This window comes from Rhineura floridana, chromosome 3 (genome assembly GCF_030035675.1).
Source record: "Rhineura floridana isolate rRhiFlo1 chromosome 3, rRhiFlo1.hap2, whole genome shotgun sequence".
Lineage (NCBI taxonomy): Eukaryota > Metazoa > Chordata > Lepidosauria > Squamata > Rhineuridae > Rhineura > Rhineura floridana.
This window is the reverse complement of record NC_084482.1, coordinates 37,667,585-37,694,064: the sequence shown is the minus strand read 5'-3', so window position 1 is coordinate 37,694,064 and position 26,480 is coordinate 37,667,585. Positions and strand designations below refer to the sequence as shown.

General features: G+C 42.0%; 1 protein-coding gene across 3 annotated transcripts in view; it reads right to left on the bottom strand.

Moving 5' to 3' along the window:
* The window catches only part of RAB11FIP4 (RAB11 family interacting protein 4), a 62,792-nt gene extending 36,681 nt beyond the window's left edge, over positions 1-26,111 (bottom strand). Inside the window, exon 1 of one of the 3 annotated variants that reach the window (XM_061615337.1) lies at positions 25,642-26,111. In XM_061615337.1, the coding sequence (XP_061471321.1) occupies positions 25,642-25,869 (228 nt within the window). In that variant the 5' untranslated portion in view covers positions 25,870-26,111. Of the gene's footprint in view, positions 1-4,503; positions 4,599-25,037; positions 25,094-25,641 lie in introns of those variants that run through there. The other 2 variants (XM_061615339.1, XM_061615338.1) reach the window with 2 other exon arrangements.
* Positions 26,112-26,480: the final 369 nt, after the last annotated feature.

Sequence of the window (26,480 nt, the reverse complement as noted above, 5' to 3'; positions counted from 1 at the left end):
CATGCACTTACAGGCAATTCTCCTGTTCAAGTATAAACACTACTATTACAGACCTTTGAACTCAGCCTCTATAATGCATATTTTGAACCATTAAGTCTGATGATGAATGACAAGCTACATCTTTTAAATGTATAGAATTCCTTGTTGCTGCACTAGTGCTAGGCCTTTACATGCCAGAACAAACGGTGTGTGTGTGTCAGTGCTGAAACCTATGATCGAGGACAGCTCAATCCTATCATCAGCTGTTCATAATATGAGACCTCTAGATAAACAAGATAAACTATGCTGAATCTGAGCTGTTCAATACAGTGGAGCTTTTTGCAAAATTGTTAACTTCAAGAACGACACTGAAGTCATTACAAGAAGCAATCTAGGCAAGATAAACAAGCCCAGGCTAACAATAGGTCAGGTGATAGTTGGAAATGGAAATGGACTGCCTTCAAGTCGATCCTGACTTATGGCTACCCTATGAATAGGGTTTTCACTGTAAGTGGTATTCAGAGGGGGTTTACCATTGCCTCCCTCTGAGGCTAGTCCTCCCCAGCTGGCTAGAGCCTGCTCAGCTTGCCACAGCTGCACAAGCCGGCCCCTTCCTTGTCCGCAACTGCCAGCTGGGGGGCAACTGGGCTCCTTGGGACTATGCAGCTTGCCCACGGCTGCACAGGTGGCAGGGCACATAACCCCTGAGCTACTCACTGTGGGGTGGATCTTCAGCTGGCCCTTGACACCCAGGAGACAGGAGCTGGGATTTGAACTCACAGAATCTGGACTCCAAGCCAGGCTCTCCTCCCACTGTGCTATACTAGCTGTACAGGTGATAGTCAGTAAACTTAAATTTAGAAACAGAGTGAAACAAATTTAAGTTTACTTCTCCAGCCTTAAAGCATTGTATAAATCATTATGTTGCTGAATTTCAACATACACGTATAGGAATATGATCTGAACAAATGCAAGTTTCTATACCTGGACATATTGGGGATTTTTTGCTTCAATTTCACTACTGGTGAGGTAAGGAGGCAGCAATGGAGTGGAACCCATATTCAAGTGAAGAACCTACATCTGCTTTTTGAATTAAGAGTTGGACAGATGTGTGAATTTGCTTTCCAGTTTAAAAGGTTCAACAAAGTTAAATCAAGAATTGGGGCCAGCCCTACCATTAGGCAGAGTGAGACATTATTTTGGATGTCACGAAAAGGCAGCAAATTGTTAGGCATCTAATTTATTATCATTGTATTTCTACTACCACGGAGGGAGAGATGCCCTTCTAGGATTTTCTGTCTCAGTTGCCAAAATTATTTGACCAACCCTGGGTAGTAAACATCTCGACTTCAGGAAGGAGGGACATCATTTGTGGCTTTGCCTCAGGCAGAAAAATGTCTTAAGGGAGCCCTGCCAAGAATTAAATTTACCACTTGAGGAAAGCATCCTCAGTGTGTCATTTTGATGCTGGTTTTGGAGAAGTAAAGATATTTAAGACAAGATGACAATCAACAGTGTTGCAGCTATGCAGCCCTAGAAGAGCATGCACACACTGCATTGTCCTGTCCCGTGAGCCCCTACAATCACTTAGGCAAAAACTTCTGAACTCGGAGGGGGAGACTCTGACCCATTATCAAGCCATCACTAATGTCTTAAGACCTTGGCTGACAGCCTTTTGGGTTTTATATTGGAGGTTATGTTCTATTTCTATTTTGGGTGAATTAACAGTGGAATCTGAAACTGCAGTTTGATTTAAAATCAGACTGATTACAATATGTTGCTACTTCAGCAATGACTCTAGCTGTTGGAAAAAAGAGGATGCATGTTTTCAGCCTCCTATGTTTAAACCACTTCATTTAAGGCAAGGTGTTTGCGATCAATTAAAAACATAGAGCACACCTAGAATTTTGCTAGAATATATTTCACCTCCCACTGTTTTATCTTGTGCAAATTGAGACACTTCTGAGGTCCACTGGAGACTATTCTGCAGAAGTCAGTGCCATTATTCCACAATTATATTTCGAGTTTTTTTTAGTGAAAATTTTGCAAAGTGTTGCTGTACTTCACATACTCATAGAAATAAAAGCAAAAGAAAATGATTTCCTATAGGAAACTTCACTAAAATGGCAAAGTAAATCAGACATATTTAAAGTGACCATCTGAACTATATCAACTGTCTTAATAATGTTGCCTCCTCTCTGCTAAAACAAGATCAGCACAGCACATATCTTCTTTCTATTATTTGGGCTGATTACAGGAGTTGCCACCACTCACCATATGCTCAGAGGAACATGTTACCAAATTCCTCCAAGCTACACAGCATGTTCCTCTCACAGACCTTCAGTCAGAGTGGCTGACTGTTAAACCATTCTCTCAGGGGAATAGGAGTCTCCTCTCAGCACCCTTCACAAACTACACTTCCCAGGATTCTTTGAGGGAAGACATGACTGTCTCAAGTGAAATCAAGTCTGGTGTGGGTGTGGCCCCGATTAGCCAAGCCCAGCAGCTGTGAGGCTTTTAGAACACTGACAGTTGGTCCTTACTGAGCATGCCCCACGTTATCATTGGGTTCAAGCCAACATTTCTTAATTAAAAATCAGCCAGGCATTTTTTTAACTTTTAAACTGCAGAAGATGAAGGTCAGAGTATGGGGTAAGGTCAGTATTAGGATTACGGGTACTCTGTGAACATGGCTGATTTTAAATGAATTTCAACAGATTATGAGAAGTCCAAAAGGGGTCTGGGGTTTTTTCTCTCTTTTTAGACTTTGAACTCTCTATTATCTCTGACTGTTTTGTGTATCGCCATGAATATTGAGAGGGTTGTTAAGCAAGCGTTTCTGAGTTCAGGGCTGTAAGTTTGGTAAGGTTTTATTTTGAAATGAGCTTATGGGAACCATCAGAATGGCATGCGGGTATTTTCAATTTAACATTGCGGAATGTGAAATATCCACGCTGGCTATAGTATGCAGCCACTCTTGTGGCTGTATAATATTTTGGGCTAGTACATATGCGAGGGCCTTAATGGCAAAGTACTGCCCAGGCTGTGGAACTCATTGCCACAGGGTCCATACTTGGTTCCCCACCTTGCTTGGTTTTAGATGCCAGGTTAAGACACTGGCTGTTCAAATGAGCTTTAGACTCAAACAATGGTCCATTGCTGTGCAGTGTAACGCTTTGCCCATTTTCTCAGAACTAAATCCCACTGTGTTCAGTAGGAGTTACTCCCAGGTATGCATAGAATTTCAGCCAAAGGCCACTATCCTAAGGAAAGGAGGGATGCCGAGGAGCTACAGGATTGCAACCTTAGTTGGTTTTAGCTTACTGCTGCTTTTAAAAAAGGAAACAATTACTGCCTCTTCTTTTATGTTGTTGCGTGAGTTTAACGGTTGCTTATACTGAATTCTTTATGCAGTGCTGGGGGGGGATGAGATGGTAATGTGCATTACTTTACTTAATTCAAAACATGGCAAGCCAACCTTGCTGTGCTTGGGGTCTCTCTGGCTCATTCTGCTGTGGGGCCCTGGAAGCCAAAATGCAGATCATAGTTAAGATGGTAATCCAGAGTCTGGGAGATGGGAACAAGGCGGTGGTAGTAGTGGGGAAGAGCATGAGAGGAAACCTGAACATTGCTCCCTCAGAATATAGTTTGGAATGCTAACCCTCTCCCCCTTTTATGTTGTTTGTGGCAGCTAATAAAACTAATATGATGAGTTAGAAAAGTGCAGCAATTAATTCTTGAGATATGTTAATTAAAAATGAATTTGTATGCAATGTGATATTGTAGTGTGTGGTAGTATAAAAGTTAAATCTTGGAAAGAAATAAAAAGAAAAGGGCAGTCTAGCCTAGCCATGCACATAAAAAGTCCAAGAGATGATGATTCTGACTGCTCCTTTCCTGAGCCTCCACTCCCAAGTTCTATGTGCCATGCTGAATGGCCACTCACAGATCTCTCCCTCATTGTATGCCACACCACTCGCTCTCTAGTTTCCCAGAAAACAGGAGGGAGATTATGGGGAGCTCAAATTCACACGGCTAGTGGTCACTGTTCTGCACCTGGCAGGCAATCCCTCGTAAACAGGCCTATTTTTTTAAACAAAAGTGCTGCATTCTGACAGCTGGCCCCCACCTCTCCCAGAACCATTTAAACTGTGTTGATTGAATGGGCAGAAAGCAAGTGGGAAGAGAGGTGCACTGATTCCAGAATTCAGCCCTGTATATACACTGGATTGCATTTTGGAGGTTGACTGTCTCCCATCTACATCTTGCCATTGAACCAGGAGTGGGGCTAAGCCCACCCCAATTCTACAACCCCCAAAGTAAAATTACATTAATTACCTGCACTGGGTCCCACAGCTAAAGCTACAAGGTGAACAAATAATTCTAAGAAGCTGAAAACCTCTACTGAGGAGTTAACCAACACTATGCAAGTCCAGACGCTGAAGTGGAAGAAAAATAAACTCAGTGGGAAGTATATTATTTTAAAGAGCTGTAATCTAGATGCACCCCTGTAAATAAACTCACTTGCTCTCTCCCGTCTACTCTTCTTCGGTAGAAGGCAAAAGGGACAGCAAATGAAAAGCAGCTTCGTGCTCCTGAGAGTTTCAACTGAGACCGACTGTGTTTTTCTGGTGAGGTAAAAGCCAAAAAGAAAAACTGGTCTGGAATCAGGAACTAGGCCAGAAACTGCAGGAATGTTTGTATTTACACTACCTGTCATTTTAACTGGCAGTTCGCAGAAGTGCTAGGACTGCTTAGCATGCAAGGTCCTATCAAAAGCACTGCTTCTTAAAAAAAAAAAAACACTGGGTAGTATTTGCTGTGACTTTACTTCAAATGCACCAGAGGGATGGCAGCTGTTAAAAAGCTTCCAAAATAAAATTAGGATGGGTAGGAAACATTTTAGTGGTACAGTGGTAGTTAAAACCCTCATTATACCAAACACAGGAGTATGATGCAAAATCATCTAGATGTCTGAAGAGGAAATGATATATGAATGTAATGGGGCTATTCATTTATTACAGCAGTTCTGCCAAGTTTGGGATGGATCATAGCTTGGTGGCAAAATGGTCTCAGGTTCAATTCCTGGCATCTCCAGTTAAAAGGGCCAGGGAGCAGATGATGGAAAAGTCCTGTTCCCGAAAACCTGGAGAGCTGTTGCCCATCAGAATAGACTGCATTGGGCATTAGACAATACCAGTTGGACAACAATAGGACAAATAATCTGATCATACAGCCTTAAAATCAGCACTTTTATTACAAGGGTTCTGAAGGCTATTTATTTCAACTAATAAATACCAAGCTGAACTTTTACAAATGCAGATTAATGTCTCCCTCTCAAAACCCAGCAACATCTGAGAGTATCCTGATAATCTCACAGTGGAGTATAAAATTGTATAGCCAATTTGCTATACCATGATGTTTCCAGTTTTGCTAAGCAAGTAATTTTCTTCACCAATTAACAGGAGTGACTGTTGGAGGGTTAACTGATCAACATCTACAAAAACAGCTCTACAAAGGTTAAAAAAGGTAAGAAGTGGGAATTGAGCTCTAATTTTGTAGGCACTCTGCATTATATCTTCAGCAGTGAGGGTTTCCTGGGTTCAGTCCAAGCAGTTCCTCTCTGCCCCAGAGACATATCACAGCACCAGTAATCTGGTAGGGTTGAAAACAGAAGGTGGCCTGTAATTGCTACACATTTTGGAAAGTTGCTTGTTCACGATGTATTTGGACACCTCTTAGCCAGATTTTGCACGATGGCTCCCAAGATCAAGAAGCAGATTTTTGTCTATGCTTAGATACAATTGGATGCCATTTTGAATCAAGATGGCAAACTGAAGCCTGCAAAACTGCACTGATTTTAATCACCAACTTCAAAATTGCACTTTTTTTTGTTTCTTAGAATTCCCAAGCAACATTGGTACAATGCTGCTAGTCACCTGTAATCTCTCATCATACTAGGAACACAGCAAGATCCATCTCAGAATCCCGCCCCCATGTTTCCCTGTGGAGGGCCAGAATGAAGCAGACAATGTTCAAGAGACAAAAGGAGCAGACTTGGGAATGAAATCAATTTCTTGTCTGTCAGTTAGAATGTAGGAAGCTGCCTTATATCAAGTCAAGCCATTGCTCTATCTTGCTTCAGTACTGTTGGCACTGACTGGCAGAGCTCTCTAGGGTTTCAGACAGGGATCTCTCCCAACCTTATTGGAGACAGCAGGGACTGAACCTGGGACCTTCTGCATACAAGGCAGATGCTCTACCATTGAGCTACAGCCCCTCCCATTAACAAATGAGTTGCATTTTGGTTTGCAAGCTAGTTTCAGGTTGTAACCCACACTTAGTTCCTAGACAAGACAATTGAGTCCAAGTGATAAAGGCGTTGCCAGCATAATCCTACATTTGTCAACTCAAAGGGAAGTCCTACTGAGTTCAATGAGACTTTCTGTCAGGTAACTATTCACAGGGTTGCAGCCATAGTTACTCTGTATAGAGAGTCAGTGTGTAGGACCAAAATATAGGCATACTGAATGCCTGATCAAAGCGCTGGTTTCATGTTTCATCTGCAATAGGCTCCCTCCTCTTTGTCACTGTTACCTCGACCCATTAATTTGCCGGCTTACTCCAGGCCCAATCGACACAGAGGGAGGGGTTAAGGAGAGAAACAGCTATGGTGGTGAACAGGAAGATGCAGCTGAATCAAGGGGCTCCAGAGGTTGGCCGAGGACCTCCTACTGGGGCACAGGTCTTGGCAGATGCCCAGCAATGCCAGCTCCTGACCCTGGTCCTGCCTGATCACATGTCATCTCAAGATATGAGGGACGGCAACACCCAGTCTTATTCCCAACTTAAAATCACATCCCTGGTATAGCATCTGTCGATTGAAAACAGAATAACTCACACTTAACATGCTTTAACACCTACGCCAAACCTGTTGGATTTTTCCACCCAGCAAGTATGCTGCAGAAGTAACCTTAGTAACAGCCATGGGGGGAAAAACACCCAAAGTGCACAAGAACAGCCATCACCATGGCACAGAACAAGTTTTACCACTGTGAGAAAAATGTGGTCCTAAAAATACCCATGATTCCAGAGAGATCAAGCCTTATCTGCAGACTATCAGGAGAGCAGGGAGTACTGGCAGAAGTGGCCTCTTCCCTAGGTGAAGCAAAGGGGAACTGGATTTAAAGGGGGAGACAGACACCCCGCAAAAGAAAACTAGCAGGCCAGGGAATGGGCAACAGCAGGGAGAGACCACAAGGAGAGATATTAAAAGGAAGACCACCAAGTTAGCCTGTTCCTGTGACCTGAAAATATGTATACATAGCGAAGGTCAACATGAACTGATGCAGAGAGTGGTATGGTATGAGACAAGAGACCACTGTGGTGTAGTGGTTAGAGTGCTGGGCTAGGACCTGGAAGGCGAGGGCTCAAATCCCTACTCAACCATAAAACTCACTGGGTCGCCTTGGGCCAGTCACAGTCTCAGCCTAACCTACCTCACAGGGTTGTTGGAAGGATAAAAATGGGGATGAGAACTATGTATGCCTTCTTGTGCTCCTTGGAGATATAAATGTAATAATAAATAAAAATAAAGAAAGACAGGACACTTTTAAGAGGGGACAGCTGGCTGGCATAATTGTTGTCTGGAGAGGGAGGCCCAGGAAGATGGTAGGAAGCTGCTTCAAGACCCTCTTTGTAGGGGAAGACAAAATTGTGGATTTGAGAGTGCATTGGACCCTGGTATCAGCCGAGCAAAGAGCTTCTTCATATATGCGAGACATCTTAATCTATGTGCTCTGGAGTGTATCGGCATAGAAATTTTCAAAATAAGATAAATGTTGATATTTACACCCTCCTTGCTCAGTAGGTATCACTGATGTGTGGTTTCTGGAAAACGTTTAAATCAGAAAATTTTGATCTAGCATGTTTATTTGCCTTATATATACTCACGTCAAGCATACATGCTGTATAACTATGAAGTTTTTCTAATAGCCAAAAATAATTGAATTGAAATATTTGATTAGGGAAAAAATAAGCAAAATGCATTGAGTGTGGTTTCAGTGTTATATGCAAATCTTTTCTTGGGAAATTGTTTTAAATGGCATGTTTATAATTATTTCCAGATATGACAAATTAATAGCATACACTTCCCTTACAAAGGTTTGAAGCAAGAAAATGCTAACCATCTGCTACATATTGATTTTAACCATAAGCATTCTGATGATTAGCCACTATGGGGTGGGCAGGGGACTCCTGACAAGCTCATTCTACAGTGGTGTCAGTCCATCAAGGTATTCTAGGAGCCTCGTCATACATTACATATTAAAATTATAATTTTAAGCAAGCAAGTCCATCAGGAACAAGAAGTGTGTCAGTGCAGACTGTCCAATTGCCCCCACTTTACTCCTCCCCTGATACGAGTGGGATAAACAAATCACAGCTTTAGGTTGGCTAGCAATCATGACTTGTTAGGGAGCAACAAACCATAATCCCTAGTTTGGATTGTTTTTCCTGCACATGCCAAGGAAGGAGTAAAGTGGGAATCATCAGGTATCATGCACTAGCACACTGCTTGCTCCCACTAAGCCAGAAAGTCTGGTTTATTATACAGCCACGAGAGTGGCTGTATACTATAGCCAGCGGGGATTTTTCACATTCTGCAATGTTAATTTGAAAATACCCCCGCATGCCATTCTGATGCTTCCCATAAGCTCATTTCAAAACAAAACCTTACAAAACTTATGGTTCTGAACTCAGAAACGCTTGCTTAACAACCCTGTCAATTTTCATGGCGATACACAAAACAGTCAGAGAGAACTGAGAGTTCAAATTCTAAAAAGAGAGAAAAAAACCTCAGAGCCCTTTTGGACTTTTTTCTCTGAGAGTGCTCATAATCTGTTAAAATTCATTAAAACTCAGCCATGATCACAGAGTACCTGTAGTCTTAATACTGACCTTGCCCTACACTCTGACCTTCATCTTCTGCAGTTTAAAAGTTAAAAAAATGCCTGGTTGATTTTTAATTAATTTAAGAAATTTTGGCTGGAACCCAATGATAACGCAGAGCATGCTCAGTAAGGACCAACTGTCAGAGTTCTAAAAGCCTCACAGCTACTTGGCTTGGCTAATCAGAGGGCCACACCCACACCAGATTTGATTTCACTTGAGACAGTCATGTCTTCCCTCAAAGAATCCTGGGAAGTGTAGTTTGTGAAGGGTGCTGAGAGGAGACTGCTATTCCACTGACAGAGCTTCAGTGGCCAGACTGGTTTAACAGTCAGCCACTCTGATTGAAGTCTGTGAGGGGAACAGGGCGTCTCCTAGCAACTCTCAGCACCCTTCACTAACTACACTTCCCAGGATTCTTTGAGAGAAGCCATGACTGTCCAAAGTGAAATAAAGGCCTGGTATGGATGTGGCCAGGGAAAGCTTGGGTTTAAATTTGGGTGGGAGGCTACATGTGCCTGCTGTAGAATAAATAGGTGGGGGAAACTCTGAAAAGTAATGATAACTGGTCACAATGTTTTCCTTTTGCTCTCTGCTATCTTTTTGGCGCCTTTTGAAGACTTTTTGTCTTTTTTTTTTTTTACAATAATTTTTATTCAAATTTTCATAAAACATACAAAACAAAATCATAAAACATTCAAAGACAAAAAACAAAACAAAACAAAAATGATTAAACAAAAAAATAAAATGTTGACTTCCCATTTGTCACAGATCAAATCAGTTATAGGTCTACAATATATAACAATCCTGTCTCTTAAATTATATTATAAAATCACTTTCCTCCAGTAGTTATCTTAATTATTCATCAAATCTCATAAACATTACTTTATTCTTTCCACAAAAAGTCAAAGAGAGGTTTCAATTCTTTAAGAAATATATCTATCAATTTTCCTCCAAATAAACATGTCGATTAATCCATCTCGTTAATAATAATAATAATCTTATTGTCATAACCATAGTCCAAATAAACATTTCGATTAATCCATCTCATCAAAATCTGTTAGGTCCAATAATTTCAATAGCCATTATTCCATTATCCCTATTAGTTCCATCTTCCATCTTCAGTAGTCCTGTTAAGTCCAGTAATTTCAGTGTCCAATCTTCCATTATCAGTATTCCATAATAATCTTGCTGTCGTAGCCATAGTCATATAATAAGAGTCTGATGGGAATTTCCTCTATCCCAAATATTTTCATGCCATCCATTCTGAATAAGTTGCTGAAATATTGTTGTAAAGTCATATCTCTGTTCTTCTTTTTTACAAAATGCACTGGCTCATCTCTTGAGAGTTTTTCCATTGTCACATGGCTGCAGTTAATTCCATAGATTTTCTCTATATCAAGCTCCATCACGTCATTCCAGTCCGGAAGATTATCCAAGCCATTGATAACTTTATCTCTAATATCTTCATTAATTTCTTCAGAGATAACGTTAAATTCCAAACAGTAGATTTTATTTCTAATATCCATAAACTCCAGATCTTTTTCCAATTCCACATTTGTTCCAATCTCCAGAGCTTGTATCTTCCCTTTATTTTTTCTTTTCTTCTCATCTCTGTTCTCATTCTCCTCTCTCACAGGATCCCCTATTTCTTTAAGCTCCTGCGTCATTTTGCTCAGTTCAATTTTCAGCTCCTTACTGCCCTGTCGCAGGGTTTGTTTCGTTATCTCAATCTCATCCATTATTTTCTGAAACATAATTACTTCCAGATTCTCAGCCACTTTCTTGATTGCCATTTTTAAAACCACGAAAACAAAGCAAAACAAAAATAAAGAAGAACCACCCACCCACCCACCCAATCTCCTCCCCCTCCTCTCCTTGCCCCTCCCCCAGGTCAGTGTTGCACTACGACCTGGGAGACCAGGGTTCAAATCCCCACACAGTCATGAAGCTCACTGGGCGACCTTGAGCCAGTCACTGCCTCTCAGCCTCAGGGGAAGGCAACGGTAAAACCACCTCTGAATACCGTTTACCATGAAAACCCTATTCATAGGGTCAACATAAGTCACAAATGACTTGAAGACAGTCCATTTCCATTTTCAAACATGATTGCACAGAAATAAATCCCATTGAACTCAAAAAGTATGCAGACCATCAAACCCACCCTCCCTTCTCCTCCCTCCTCTTCCCTCCCCCTTCCTTTTCCCCTCCCTCCCCATCCCCAACCCCTTCCAATCCCCTCCTTCCCCTTCCCCCTCCCTTGTCCCCATGGTCAGTTTTACCTATCTTAAGCATGATTGCACAGAAGTAAATGCCATTGAACTCTATAGGCCTGCAAATGATCAAACCTGCCCTCCCCTCCCCCTTCCTTTGCCTCCTCCAATACACTCCTTCCCCTTCCTCCTCCCCCTCCTCCTCCCCATGGTCAGTTTTTCCTATCCTAACCATGATTGCATAGGAGTAAATCCCATTGAACTCAATAAGCATGCAAATGATCAGACCTGCTTTTTTCCCTCCTTCCCCTCTACCTTCCTTCTCCCCTCCCCTCTTCCTCCTCCCCTGCCCACTCCAGCCCTCCCTCCCTCCCCCCGGTCAGTTTTACCTATCCTAAGCATGATTGCATGGGAGTAAATCACACTGAATTCAATAAACATGCAAATGATCAAAACTGTCCTTCTCTCCTCCCCATCCTGCCTGCTCCCATCCCAGTCCTTCCCTCTGTGTTTCCTCTCCTCATCCCCTGTGGTCAGTTTCACCTATCCTAAGCAGGATTGCAAGGGAGTAAATCCCACTGAACTCAATAAGCATGCAAATGATCAATCCATTCTCAGCAAACTTGGACAGGATCCCATTTCTTACCTCCCGGATTAAAAAGCAGGGAAATTCGCTAATAGGCAAAAAACCTTGCGGTTTAAGAACATACCTATAGCCCACAGCTATTTCTATCAAACTTTAAAAAGCAGGGAAATTGGGCAGCTCTAGTAAATGCACCAGGGGAGCAGGAGACCTGACCTCCTCTCTGAGATATTGGACTGCCCTACAAATTGGTCAGAATGCAAACACCATTTGGGTTGGTCTTTCACAGTCCAATCCACTTGCTGTGTAGCTTGGAAGAATTTGGTAACATGTGCCTCTGAGCATATGGTGAGTGGTGGCAACACCTGCAATCAGCCCAAATAATAGAAAGAAGACATGTGCTGTGCTGATCTTGTTTTAGCAGGGAGGAAGCAACCATATTAAGACAGTTGATATAGTTCAGATGGTCACTTTAAGTATGTCTGATTTACTTTGCAATTTTAGTTAAGTTTCCTATAGGAAATCATTTTCTTTTGTTTCTATTTCTGTGAATATGTGAAGTACAGCAAAATTTGCACTAAAAGAACTCCAAACATCATTGTGGAATAATGGCACTGACCTCTGCAGAATAGTCTCCAGTGGACCTCAGGAGTGTCTCAATTTGCACAAGATAAAAAAAAACAGTGGGAGGTGAAATATATTCTAGCAAAATTCTAGGTGTGCTCTATGTTTTTAATTGTCCATGCCCACCTTGCCTTAAATGAAGTGGTTTAAACATAGGAGGCTGAAAACATGCATCCTCTTTTTTCCCACAGCTAAGAGGCATTATTGAAGTAGCAACATATTGGAATCAGTCTGATTTTACATCAAACTGCGGTTTCAGATTCAACTGTTAATTCACCCAAAATAAATTTAATAATTTAATAATTTTAATTTTAACATTTTAACATCTCAACTTATTTTTAGCATCTTAGTATGCTAGTATATTTGTATTTTAGTATGTTGAAATTGTTCTATAAATGGTTTTAATTGTATTTTGCTGTCTTGTTTGTTGTGAACCGCCCAGAGAGCTTCGGCTATGGGGCGGTATAGAAATTTAATAAAATAAATAAATAAATAAATAAAATAGAAATAGAACATAACCTCCAATTTGAAACACAAAAGGCTGTCTGCACCATCATATGACATTGACCAATAAAAAGACTTTGAAATTAATAAAATAAATTTGACACAGATTTCTAGGATGAATAATGAGGGAAATAAAATTTTCTGGTTTAGATTCTCTGTAGAAACATTAGTAACACAGGAAAGAAGCAAAGTAATAAGAACACCAACAAACATACACAAATATAATTCTCTACTTTTGGAGATGGCAGGTGTTGCCACCACTCACCATATGCTCAGAGGCACATGTTACCAAATTCTTCCAAGATACACAGCAAGTGGATTAGACTGTGAAAGAACAACCCAAATTGTGTTTGCATTCTGATAAATTTGTAGGGCAGTCCAATATCTCAGAGAGGAGGTCAGGTCTCCTGCTCCCCTGGTGCATTCACTATAGCTGCCCAATTTCCCTGCTTTTTAAAGTTTGATAGAAATATCTGTGGGCTATAGGTACGTTCTTAAACAGCAAGGTTTTTTGCCTATTAGTGAATTATTATGTGTTGATGTGCCAATTGTATGGATGCATTGTTTACAAACCTGCATCATACACTTACTAGAGAGCCAGGATTGACTGACTTGGTAGCAAGACCAGGCTCGCCCTGCATTTACTGCCTTGACTCATCTTCCTTTCTCAGAGTAAACAAGAAAAAAAGAGGTAATTGTTTATCTAAACTCAAAAGAGCTGCAATTTATTCCAAAGTATCTTTTTCACCCACACAAATGAATGTGGGTGAGGGAGAGAGAAAGAGATCATCAGTATTTGTTTAATTTTAAAAATCACTATGAAATTTGCTCCAAGGTGTCTTAGTTTAGTACTGTACATGATCTTGGCTCAAGCCAGCATTTTGCTGAAGCACTTTAGGGAAGCACGTTTTTCTTTGAGAAGGCTCAAGGTTGAAGAACCAGATACAGAGTTGCAACACATCTGCTTGTGGAGTGAACATGGCAGATGGATAGGGAAGCCTTGTTCACTTGCTTTTAAGAACTTTGTGGCAAGTTGAACTTAAGGTAAAAAGGGGGAAAGGAAAGAATTAGATCTAGAAAATCTAAAAATGTGGTTATTCTGGAAAAAGCTGTAGCACATCAAAGACAGTCTGGTGTAATGGACAAAATATTGTACACATGTTTAAAATCCTGCTTAACTATAAAGTTAAAGATACCATATGCATATCTGCATGTTTTGTCCCACAGGGCAAACAGCAGTTCTTGGTAACAGGGAAAATGGCGCACAGGAATGGAAATGATCAATTTGCCTCTCTCAGTCTATGGCTCTGATCCAAACTGAGGGTGGAAGGGGCTGTTGCTACACTCAGCCATAAAACATAAGTGAGAAATCTGATTACAATCTCCTACCATTCTGGCCCTCACTAGATGGCCATGAGGAAATTATTTTTCCTCTAAAGATGTTCAAGGTGGTACACATGAGTGCAGTTGGGTTAACACCAAACCACAATTTGGTGTTACATGTGAACTGAGCTATCATCTCTCACCCTGTATGCATCTGTCTAGAAGGACAGGTGGAACATGGAATACAATTGTGCCACAGAAATAATTAACAATACTTTTAGGACTTCCGGGAAGGGTGACTTCGCTTGTGCCTGCTTTTGGGACGGGCTCCCGCCTCAAAAGAAGCTTATTCAGATATAAATCAGTCAGAACTTTTTTTTTTTGACCGATGAAATTTCTCCCGGGCAGGGAGAAACGTAGAGATTAACCTCAAAATCTGCTCCTTCACGACGCCACTAGCTGTTTTGACGCTGGGAACTAAATTTGTTTTGCATTCTTGAACATAGAGAGATAAGGCAGGCTGCTCTGTTTATACTGTGATGTCATCAAGCCTGGAATATTAACCCAATTGTTGCTGAAATAAGAAGTGGTTCTTCTTTATTTTTGTTTTGCTTTGTTTTCGTGGTTTTAAAAATGGCAATCAAGAAAGTGGCTGAGAATCTGGAAGTAACTATGTTTCAGAAAATAATGGATGAGATTGAGATAATGAAACAAACCCTGCGACAGGGTAGTAAGGAGCTGAAAATTGAACTGAGCAAAATGACGCAGGAGCTTAAAGAAATAGGGGATCCTGTGAGAGAGGAGAATGAGAACAGAGATGAGAAGAAAAGAAAAAATAAAGAGAAAAATTGATAGATATATTTCTTAAAGAATTGAAACCTCTCTTTGACTTTTTGTGGAAAGAATAAAGTAATGTTTATGAGATTTGATGATTAATTAAGATAACTACTGGAGGAAAGTGATTTTATAATATGATTTAAGAGACAGGATTGTTATATATTGTAGACCTATAACTGATTTGATCTGTGACAAATGGGAAGTCAATATTTTATTTTTTTTGTTTAATTATTTTTGTTTTGTTTTGTTTTTTGTCTTTGAATGTTTTATGATTTTGTTTTGTATGTTTTATGAAAATTTGAATAAAAATTATTGTAAAAAAAAAAAAGAAATAATTAACAATACTTTTAACATCACAATACCAGCCAGTCTTGTAGTGAGAGATAAATATCAAATGACTACTAACAATGCTGTTGAAGCTTAAAGCTTTTCATGTGGAGAGCTTGTGTCTCTTTACCCTCCAGCTATGTAGTAAGGTGAGACTGCCAGCTGCTTTGGAGGAAAGTTGAGGGAGCCACCTGTGAACCATCTATCCCAGTGAGAACACCCCACCCCACTGTATTGAATGCTGGAACTCACCTGCCAAATATACCTATTTGACAGGTGCAACACCATTCGTCTTGCTTGAAAATTGGCCCTTACATTTTAATAGCAGGCACCCCATTTTGCGGTTCTAAAGCTATCAGCATGTTTCAAATGAAAATGTAGAAGGGCAAGAGAACAACACATGGATCTGTCCATTTAAGAAAAACATGTTTTCTGAACTGAAACAAAATGACAGTTTTTTAAGTTACTACTTCATGAATTTCTTTAACTGTCTGAAGCAACTTTTGCTCTTATTCATACTATGAACCCCTTGCTCACTTAATGAAAAAGCAATATACCTATATGGGATGACACATTTTCAGGGAAAAGTTGCCTTTGCAGACTGCAGCCAAGACACCAAATTTAAAGTTACAACAGCAACATCCATTCATTCATTTGATCAACAAATTTTAAAACTAACATGCCTTCAAGAAGATATAAAATGTTTGGGCAAGATGTTTCTGCCTTCACACAAAGGATATTACCAACAGATTGCCAAGACTCAGAGGAGTCTTAAAATGAAACACAATTAGACCACTCACATGTTTCCAAGGCATTGAGTGTATCACACAATTTACATCTCATTTACAAGCTTCAAGTTCATGCTTATAAAAGCCACATTTCTTGCAACACCATAGTTAAGTGTGAAAATTGACAAAGCTTATTGGGAGGGAGGAACCATTCAGCTTACAAGGCAAAGGGTGCCAACTTAACCAGAACTAAAAATGAAAATGAAGTTCTCTGTTAAATATAAAATACAAGAACACTGACTAATATACAAGTTTGGCTTAAAAACCCAAAGAGACTGGGGATGCTTCCAAAGTGTGGTAATAAAAAAGGCATTTGACCAAAGAAGATGGTATGTTATAGGTAGCAGAAACTGAATGGCTTGATGGCAAGGCCATCAGAGCTTCTGACTTGATCTGTCACTCTTTTTCAGCCTAGAATATGTATTTGGGATTTGAAATATGCTAACCGCTGCCTGACCTGTGACTCCACTTGTGGTTCTTTCTAAAGGCTGAACATAGGCTGACATTATAGCGGACCACAATAGTTTCCTTTGGGCTATTGTATACAGTATCTGGCACATTCAAAGGCAATGGCAGAACATCCCCAACACATTCACTCACTGACAAACATGAGAGCCATGTGTTTGTTTATTTTAAAATTGAAGTACAACTGAAACTTGATCTTTTGAGGGATTTTTTTTAAAAAGCCTGGTGTCAACACCATGCAATCATCAACAGCCACAGCACACTAAATTACACTTGCCTGGGATATCACTGAAAACATACCCATCTTAAATTCTCTATCACTCCCTGCTTTGCTTTAACATATTAAACCACATTCAATTGTCCACAAAAAATATTAGATTGTTAAAATACATTAAAATAAGTATGTGGCATGACTTATTTCATAGATGGCTACCACCATGTGATATGAGTCTACACCCCTACTCCACATTTTTGGTGGCTGTGTGTACGTGTGTATGTGTGTGGAGACGCTATATGACGGGTGGCCACCTGCATGACAAGCTCTTCCATAGGTTACAATTAGAGGGTAAAAACACAACAGTATTGTGGCACCATAAAGACTAACAAATTTTCACATGTGTGATTCTTTAAGGTGCTCTCTTTGTTGTTTGTGCTGCAACAAACTAATAGAGCTAGCCCTTTGGAAACTAGAGAGATGAAGATGGAAAAGTCACCAAAGGGATGCCATGTTCAGTGACATCCTTACAGTGAGTACAGCATGGACTGTGGTTTGAAGCAGGGCTGTGGAGTCAGAGTCGTGGAGTCGGAAGCAATTTTGGGTGGAGTCGGAGTCGGGAGCAATTTTGGGTGGAGTCGGAGTCGGTAGAAATGTACCAACTCTGACTTCCAAATAAATTTTGATTGACAAGAAGCAATTTTGGGTGAAGTCGGAGTCGGACAGTAGAAAAATAGAGGAGTTGGAGTCAGAGAGTAGAAAAATAGAGGAGTCGGAGTCGAAGGTTTGGCGTACCGACTCCACAGCCCTGGTTTGAAGTCTTCTTTTGATGAGATTAAGTTAACTTCAATGCAATTGGCATTTTCACACAGAGCGACCACTTCTGGATTTATTTAGTTTAATTTCTAAACTGTTCCATCCCAACACTTAAGAGTATATATCAATGGTAAAACAAGCATTTAATAAAACACACATATATTTTCAATTTTCCACTGGAGATTAATCTTTTTATTAGAGAATGTATGTTTGATTACAAATCACTATACAGGCAGTAAATCAGTACATATCATTCCTGCAGAATCAGTGTGCATGCAGAAAGTTTTTTTCTTTTTTGCAAGTAACAGCAGGCAGCAGCATATAATAAGGCATACAAGTCCTTTCTGGAAAAGATAGGTGGCAGTCAATGCAAAAGTCCAATTAATGAGTATGAAGAAAGTGAGATCAGGCTGATCCAGTCTCACCTTGCATAGGGCTGATGGGCCAGATCAGTCCCATTCCTGCAGCGAAACAACCGCCACCAGGGCTTCTGCAATGCCCACCACCTCTTTCCTCTTCTCCTGTTCCAAAACGGAAGGAGAGGCAGCAAAGCACACTTTAAGTGCTTATGAGCCTTTTACAAGTGCTTGAACAGAGTGCAAGTTCAACCCCTTTGGGGATTAGCAATGAGATGCTTGTGCAATCCTAGCTGCAACTCCATCTACTTCCCAACTGCTTTGTGCCACTGCAGAGCCCCTGAGATATCCCCAGTCTGTCTCTCATCACTTAGTGACATTAAGGGCAACCAGAAAGAGATACCGCATATGTAGCAAAGTAGGAAAGAGGAGTAGCTCATCTGCTATTCTTGTATGATGGGGTAAATTTTTCCCTAAAACTCATACCCACTCTCTGAGAGTGCCGCTTGCAACTGATTTACTTCCTAATGAATGCAATGTTTTATGATCAAGAGCATATAAAAGGAATTAGTTATACAAACAACCAAGGCTGGTGGAGTGGCCTTAAATGGCCTTCAGCTGCCCCGCCTCCTTTTGCGTGTTACGCCGGCGCGCCGACGCACCGCGTACACACACCCCCCCTGATGGCGGCCTGTGCTTCGGCAGCGGCCGCAAGCTCGCCCCTTTGCCTGGCAGTACCAGGCACGGAACGGGATTATAGCCAGTCAGGAAACCGGATCTCTCGTTGTGGCATAACAAACACAGACAACAAATGATACAATGATATCTTGACCAGTTCAGGGCAAGAATAAAAGCACAGGCAAGGATTCTTGACACATGGTGCCAAATTCTAAGCAACTTGAAACCATACAACTAGTTGGTTTTACTTCAACTGACAGCAGTTATACACAAGACTGCTCTGAAATACAATTCCTACTTTATACAGAAGTCATGTCTTATGACCTATATGGTTAACAACATATGGTGATCACACACCATGAAGCTGCAATGGAAGGCAGCTTGGGTGTGTCTACTTTTCAGACCCTTTACAGACATAACATTTAGCCATGGGTTGTTTTCTTTAACTATGGTTGAAACGGAATATCTAAGCCATGCTTGATTGGCTGCCAAGCAGGTTATAGAACCATGGTTTGCATTAACCATGGCCAGCATTACTTCTGGAGTGAGCAAGCCATGGTTAAGAGTTTCTCTGCCTCTCCAACCTCTTTGGACCTTACTGATGCCTCCCTATCAACACTTCCAAGGGAACAGGGTTATTTCAGCAAAATAAAACATGATTTGAGGAAAGGCTGCGGCTCTGTGGTAGAGCATCTGTTTTGCATGCAGGTGGTCTCAACTTCAATCCCTGGCATCTGTGAGAGAAAGTGGTCTGAAACTCTGGAAAGCACCTGCCAGTCAGTACATATAATACTAAGCTAGATGGATCAAAAGTCTGACTTGGTATAAGGTAACTTTCTATATTTCTATTGCACTGTAAGTTTGGGATCCTAACCAGGATTAATATTGCAATCCTGTTCACATTTACCTGTCAATAAACTTAACTGAACTCAGTGGTTTTACTTCTGAGTAGACATGCATAGGATTGCAGCATAAGGCAACAAACTAGTTAAAGCTAATCATAGCTAAGTATTATGTCTGCACTTGCCTTCTGTTTGTAAACAAGCATATTTTTTGTAGAACCAAACAGGGCAAGAGTTCTTTATACTTTTTTACCACATGAAACAAATATGATCTCTGTTCAAAAATGGGACAGTGTTTCAAGATGCGTTTGAATTTATTTTTGTTATTTTGCACAAGTTTACTGTACCACCATTTTGGACTTTCTTGAAATATATGTCCACCGTGATGTTTCTCTCAGGCCTCTTGTAGCTCTAGTAATTGGGGTGTTAAATGAAACTGTATCCTAGGATCAAACTTGATGTAACACCAGCAGCCGTTTGCTAAATTATATGTGAATAGGGTGGACATATGAAGTGAGGTGGGAAGTCTGATTTTATCCTCAAAAGAGGCATGTGGATAAGAGGAGCTGAGCCTTCCTCCACCTTAACTCTCTGTAGTCTGCTGCTCAAGCTCCTTTTTCTCCAAGCCTGGATCGAATACTAGAAACAAACTAGGCTGGGCAAGAAGTTCCTGGAACTATCGAGAATGGGGAAGGTAGAAGGGTTTGGCTCCCTTCAACCTGTGCCTCGTTTGGATCTTAAGGTTCAGACCTCTTTAAACATGAATGGGGCAAAAATGTGATTAAACCAACATGGTGCTCTGGGGGGAAAGTTTACACATTTCTGTAAGAAACCACATCATTTCTGATGGCTGTAAAAGTAGATATTCAGCAGGAAATATCAGAAAAGGGCACAGACTGCTACACTCAGAAAAATATCTGCCAATCAAACTGATCTCATAGGTCTGACCTGGTGTGGTTAGTTATCTCAACTGGCCAACTAACTAAGGGAAATGTCAAATCTACTGGATTTATGCGATGTCTTTTGGAATTCACTTCAACATCAAGGCATGATCTGAACTGGACAATTAACACTGAATACAGAGGCATAGTAAGTTGCCTTATACTGAGATCAGACTAATGGTCCATCTAGTTCAGTGGTTCTTAACCCTTTCCACTGCCAGCACCCCTTGGATTTCCAAAATATGCTCTCACACCCCCTGAAAAAATACTGTTCATATTTTACATTATTTTTACATTATTTTATTTTAATGTGTGTTTTAGCCTAACTTAGCTAAGATAAATGAATTTTTAAAATCTCTTGAACAATGCCTTGCACCCCTAGAAAATGTGTCTCGCACCCCAGGTTAAGAACCACTGATCTAGTTCAATACTGTCCACACTGACTGGCAGTAGCTGTCAAGGCTTTCAGGCCGGAGTCTCTCCCAGCCCCCTCTGGAGAAGCTGGGACCTTCTGTCTGCAATGTTCTGCCATTGAGCTGTGGCTCTTTATAGTATCCTAAAGAATTGGACCAATAGAATACTGCTGCTCACCTCTTGGGAGAAGCTGGGAGATTAAACATATCCACCCTATTCTGTAGCCACTGCACTAGTTACTAGCCAGCTTTCTAGCTTTCATTCAAGGTGCTGGTTTGTGTTTTGAAAGATCTTTATGCCTTGGGATCAACATACCTCACAGAAAGTCTTTTCCCATATAAGCTCAGTTATAGACAACATCCTCCACAGCAAGTCTCCAGGTACCCATTCAGTATGAGAAAGATATCTATAGCAGGGAACAGGGCCTTGACCATAGTTGTTCCACGGGCATAAAGAGGTTCAAGAGCTGTTCTGGTCTTAAAATCTTTTCAGAGAGGATTAAATCTATGTCTGCAAAGTAAACATTGTGGCCCTATGTTGCTGCTGTTGGGTTCATCTTATTGAGAGATTTTTTTAAATTGCTCCTATTATTTTTATTGTTTTATTTGGGGCACCATGGACACTTTGAGCATTAGAGAAGCAGGAAAGAACTCAAACAAGGAGGATAAAAATACAACATATTGGATAAATGTGGTGGAAAACTCCAGGTCGATTCATCATCTTAACCCTGTGTAACCCACCTACTTCAGCCAGATTTAGCCTCTCCTCTGCTTTTGATCTGGTCCCTGAGCTGTTTGTGTGATCCATGTTTGGCTAGCATGGATGACATAGCTTAAAGGATCCCCCCACCCCAAGGGGAAAGCAGTTCAACGCATGTTCAAGGCCCTCCCAGTCGTAGTTTCCTTCATGTTGCTCTGTACATATCTTAGCCATGCAGGTACAAGGGCGGGAAAAGTGGAGGACTGTTATGTAAAAGGTTACGAAAATTGCAAGTATCTTCATGTCCTGCCCTGGTGGCAGCCTGCTTGAACATAGCCAAGTGGGCAGTTTTAAGTCAGTTATCCACTGACCAATTCCAAGGCAATTATCTCCAGCCCCACTACCAACCAGCCTTCCCCAACCTAGTGCCCCCCAAATGCTTTGGACAATAACGTGCATCAGCCCCAAGCTGGAGAAAGCTGGTTAAAACAATCAAACTATAGCATATGTCACAGGGAAAGTAAAAACTCACCAGTGGTCACAGTGAGCCAATCTGATCAGGTTTTCTAAACCGCAAGTTTGAGCAACAATGAAAGAAGCAAAAAACAACAATCCATGCTTCCTGAGCCTTCCCAAGGGAATGTACTGTAAGCACACTTTGAACCATATATCTGTCATTTCTGTCTTTGCAAAAAAACAAAATAAAAACAAAGCACCTTCACAGTCTCTCATGAAATGTGATATTTCCACTCGAGGAAAAAAAAGAGGGCAACAAAAGCTTCTCATTCCAACATGTGTTTCATTTGCATTACTAGCTCAACAGGAAGCTGAACCACAGACACAGGCAGAGTGCAGGGTTAAGTTCTCACAGCTGCCAAAGAAGGAACAGCCCAAGATATCTGGGCAAATATCCTATATTCATCAACACCATTGATTTTCACCCCTTCTCATTTCAGGGAACACATCTCTTAGTGGCTTGCCTGCCAAGGAATCCCTGCACAACATCAAGGAGTCTGGGAACGGGAATATTCCAGAGTGCACAGCTGATACAAGTGTAGGCCAGCTCTGTTGGGCACAATTAATTAGATTTACATTCTTTTTGATTAGTGGCTTACAACATTCATGAAATGCAGTAGATACAGCATGAACCACATACTCAAAACAACAACAACAACAAATACCAAAGCCACTGAAGCGTGAGTTGGCATCAGATATTCCTTCCAACAGAGTGCAGCTAGTAGTTCTAGAAAGTCCTGATTTGGGGGGGGGGGTAAGGGTCCAGTTAATGCAAGCTCTGCCTTGCTTAGCCATCTATTCCTTCCCCAAAGGCAGTGGATAGTAGATGGTCTTGTGGTGAGAGAGAACAGCCTAGCTCAGCCTTCCAAGTGCTGTTTGACAACTGCCATCATCCCTGGCCACTGGTCACACTGGCTGGGGCTGATGGAAATTGGCATCCAACAACATCTGGAGAGCGCCAGGTCAAGGAAAGCTGGTCTAGTTGAAGCAACAGCCTGGTGTTAACTTCACTTATCTCCCTCATTGTCACCCATGGGGAACACAGTCTTAATTCCTCAGGTTATACCCAACTATCCCTTATGGTAGGACACTGCAGAGAAAGATCAATAATGGATGGGAATCATGAGTGAATACCCCAAGCTTCTGAGGAATCCCAGGGGCACCCTGACATGCAGTTTAAAAACATATTCCAAACTAATCTACATGTATGTCAGGCTGACATCATTTTAAGGCAGCCATGGCCAAAAGGATCCCAGATCTTTCACTGTATTCCTTCGCTGCTGGTAGCACCTGCCGATTATACAGCAATAGGGCTCAAGGCCTGAGTGCTGATACACCTTTACTGAACTGCAGAGATGTACTGAATATCTCCAACAGGCAATGCAGCCACTTGCTCAACTCAGCAGCTAAGAACTTTGTTTTATTTATTTTTGTAACTCATAAAAAGTATTATGGCATAAAAAAAATCTAAAATACAGAACACTGAATCAAACTTTCAATTTTTATGAGTGGTCCTAAAACATGCTGAACTACAAACAGGCAAGACTTTTCAAAATCTCTCTGCTGCTAGCAAAAACTTTTAAAGTGGACGTTTATACAGTTACAAAGAGAAACTGCCTTCTCAAGTATATCTATGCAGCAATTGCAAAACACAGGCCTCGTTGAACAACTTAATGGTAACTTGGGTTGAAATATTAAAATCCTTAACTTGCAGAAACCGATGTCCTGGGAATAAGCACAGCAAAACCAGTTGCACACACTGCTTGTTTGTACAGCATGCTTCAGTGTAAGTTAACTACCATGTGGCTACCATTCACTTTCATGCATTGTTCACACATTTCAGGAATCAAACGTTTCTCTATTCAAAGGAGCCACAACAAACACTCCTACCAAGATACAAGGGTACTGATCCATCCTAAAAAGCCATTGTGACACAGGGCTAGAGTGTTCAGCGTGAAGACCCAGATTTACAAGTCTGTTCAGTCAGGAAGCCCTCCACCTCCCATGTTGGTCTCAGCCTACTTCCCAGAGCTGCTGTGAGAAACAAATAAGTCAGGAATTCATAAGGAATTTCCTATATTGTAACAGAAATGATTGACCATAAAAAGTGTCTCACATGAGCATCTTAGAAAACATTGGAGTCTCTCTGGATTACCACTAAATACGTTAATGTCCCTCATTTTTTATTTCAAAAGATTGGATTAAAACTACTAGCACTCATTACAGGTTGCCTAGCACAAATGTTACCAGTGATGGCAACAAATTACGACACCCCCACTAATCAAACTGCACACAATTTAAAAAAAAAATCTGAGATTACCTCAAAATAGCTTCCTTCAAGCAAACATTGTGTGGTAGTCAATGTGGTGCCCTCCATTTGTTGTTTGGACTCCAATTACCATCACCCCAACACAGAATGGTCGACAGTCAAGGATGATGGGAGTTGTAGTCCAGCAGCTCTGGAGAACACCACGTTGGCTACCCCATCTTTGTTTTGGTAGGGTCTACCGATTTCTAGCTTTTGAAATATCAAACACTGCATGCAAGCTCCTCAAAACTGTTTGTGCGCTTTGCCCCACAAACCATCAGAGTAAATCAGTCATCGGGACTCAGCCAGGCCTTGATTTAGATTCTATGGTCAGAACCCGTCCCAAAGTCATAACGTACAGAGACAATCAGTATTTACGATGGATTCAGACTTCAAGACATCCCCACTCTCACACGCCCGACATGCAAGAGGGACGAAGAACACTAAGCACCAAACTAACGATGCTTTTTGCACCGTCTTGCCTGGCTGCCTCTCCTAACGCCAGGCTCTCGCACGCTGCAACAGCAACCTGAAAGGTCACTGATCAGACGCCCTTCCCACGCGGTCTCCCTACTTCCCTCCTCCTACCAAAGCAAGCCATCCGAGGAACTAAAAAGAAAAACCAAATGAAATCTGTAGGAGTTGTGTCTAATCCACTTGCCTGGTGCTGCAGCGTACGACTCCCCCCCCCCCGCTTGAGGAAAGAGAAAAGTAGTCGCCGCCAGCCCGAGGGACCCCCCCTCCGTCTGGAATGTTGCTTTGATAGTATATCGAGATTCGAAAGTGCGCGGGAGGGGGACGGGAGGAGAAGAGAGAAATCTGGAGGCGAGATGCAATTGCGCCAGTCGCCGCTCCTCCCTCCTCCAGCGAAGAAGAGGAACAAACGGGGGCGTGGGGGAGGAAAGAGCCCCCAGAAGCTCGTACAACAGAGGGAGGAGAAATGACAAAAGGGGGGGAAGGCAGGTGGCGTAAAGCTGATGCATCAGGAAGCGGCCAGCCCGAAGAGGGTCCCGGGCTTCGTAAAGAGGGCGAAGGGAGGCGCCGCACCGGCACAAAGAAACCAGACCCCTGCTTGCTAGGTAGACCCTCAACTTCCAGCCAGGGCTTAGCCCGAGGCGAGGAAAGACCCCCCTCTTCCTTCCTTCCTTCTCCCAAGCCTCCCCTCCTCTTCCTTCTTTCCGTGCATCCCTAACTCCGCCTCTTTCATCCCCATTCAATCCCATCCGTCCATCTTTCCTTCTTCGGGTCCTCCATCCTCTTCTCACCTGGCTCAGTAGCGAAACTTGGGCGACGCCTGCGCTCCCCAGCCGCCGGGAAGGGAAGAAGCTGCAGCCGCAGGTCCTCGCATTCCCCTTCTTCTTCTTCGCCCGCTCTCTCACCACACGCTCACGAAACAGCCCTCCTCCTTCTCTCCTCCCTACCTTGGGCAACAGTTGGCGTTGTGCGGCAGCCACGCCCCCGCAGGCCGTTGCTAAGCGCCCAGGGCGCTTCATTGTATCCGTTCGGCGGTATCACAATGGCAGGGGGTGCGAAGATTCCAAAAAGGGGAGGGGCCAGGAGGGCAGAGGTAACAACTTCTGAAGAGGTCAAGACAGACGGTCGCGGAGGGGAGCAGGCTGCAGGCAATAGACATTCGGGAGTGGTATTATTGTGTAGCTCCTTGTAATATGCCACAGTCCTCCTTCGCTAGAGAGGCTGACCGAAATCGAAACTGCGCTTTCCCACGCTCTAGTCCCGCATTCTCATTAGGGAGGAAGCCCAATTGACTTCGGTAGGGAGTCCTTGTGAGTGCTTCGGTTCGCGCTTTTTATCAATTTCTTCAGTGAAACAGTTTGATCCCCAGGTAGGCGGTTATAAACGACGACGGGCTTGCGTTAACCAGCGGTGGCGTTCCCGTCTGAAACAATCTTGCAATCGACGAGGGAAATGCGGAACTGCAGGCGGCTGTTGAAGTCGCATAGCCCTGGGGACTTTCTGCAGCACAAGGTGAAAGATTTCTCAAAAGTAAATCCAAAGGAGTTCAGCGGAACTAAAGCTGCAATCGTGACCCCATTTACTTGGGAATAAGCCCCACTGAACTCACCAAGACGTACTTGAGTAGACA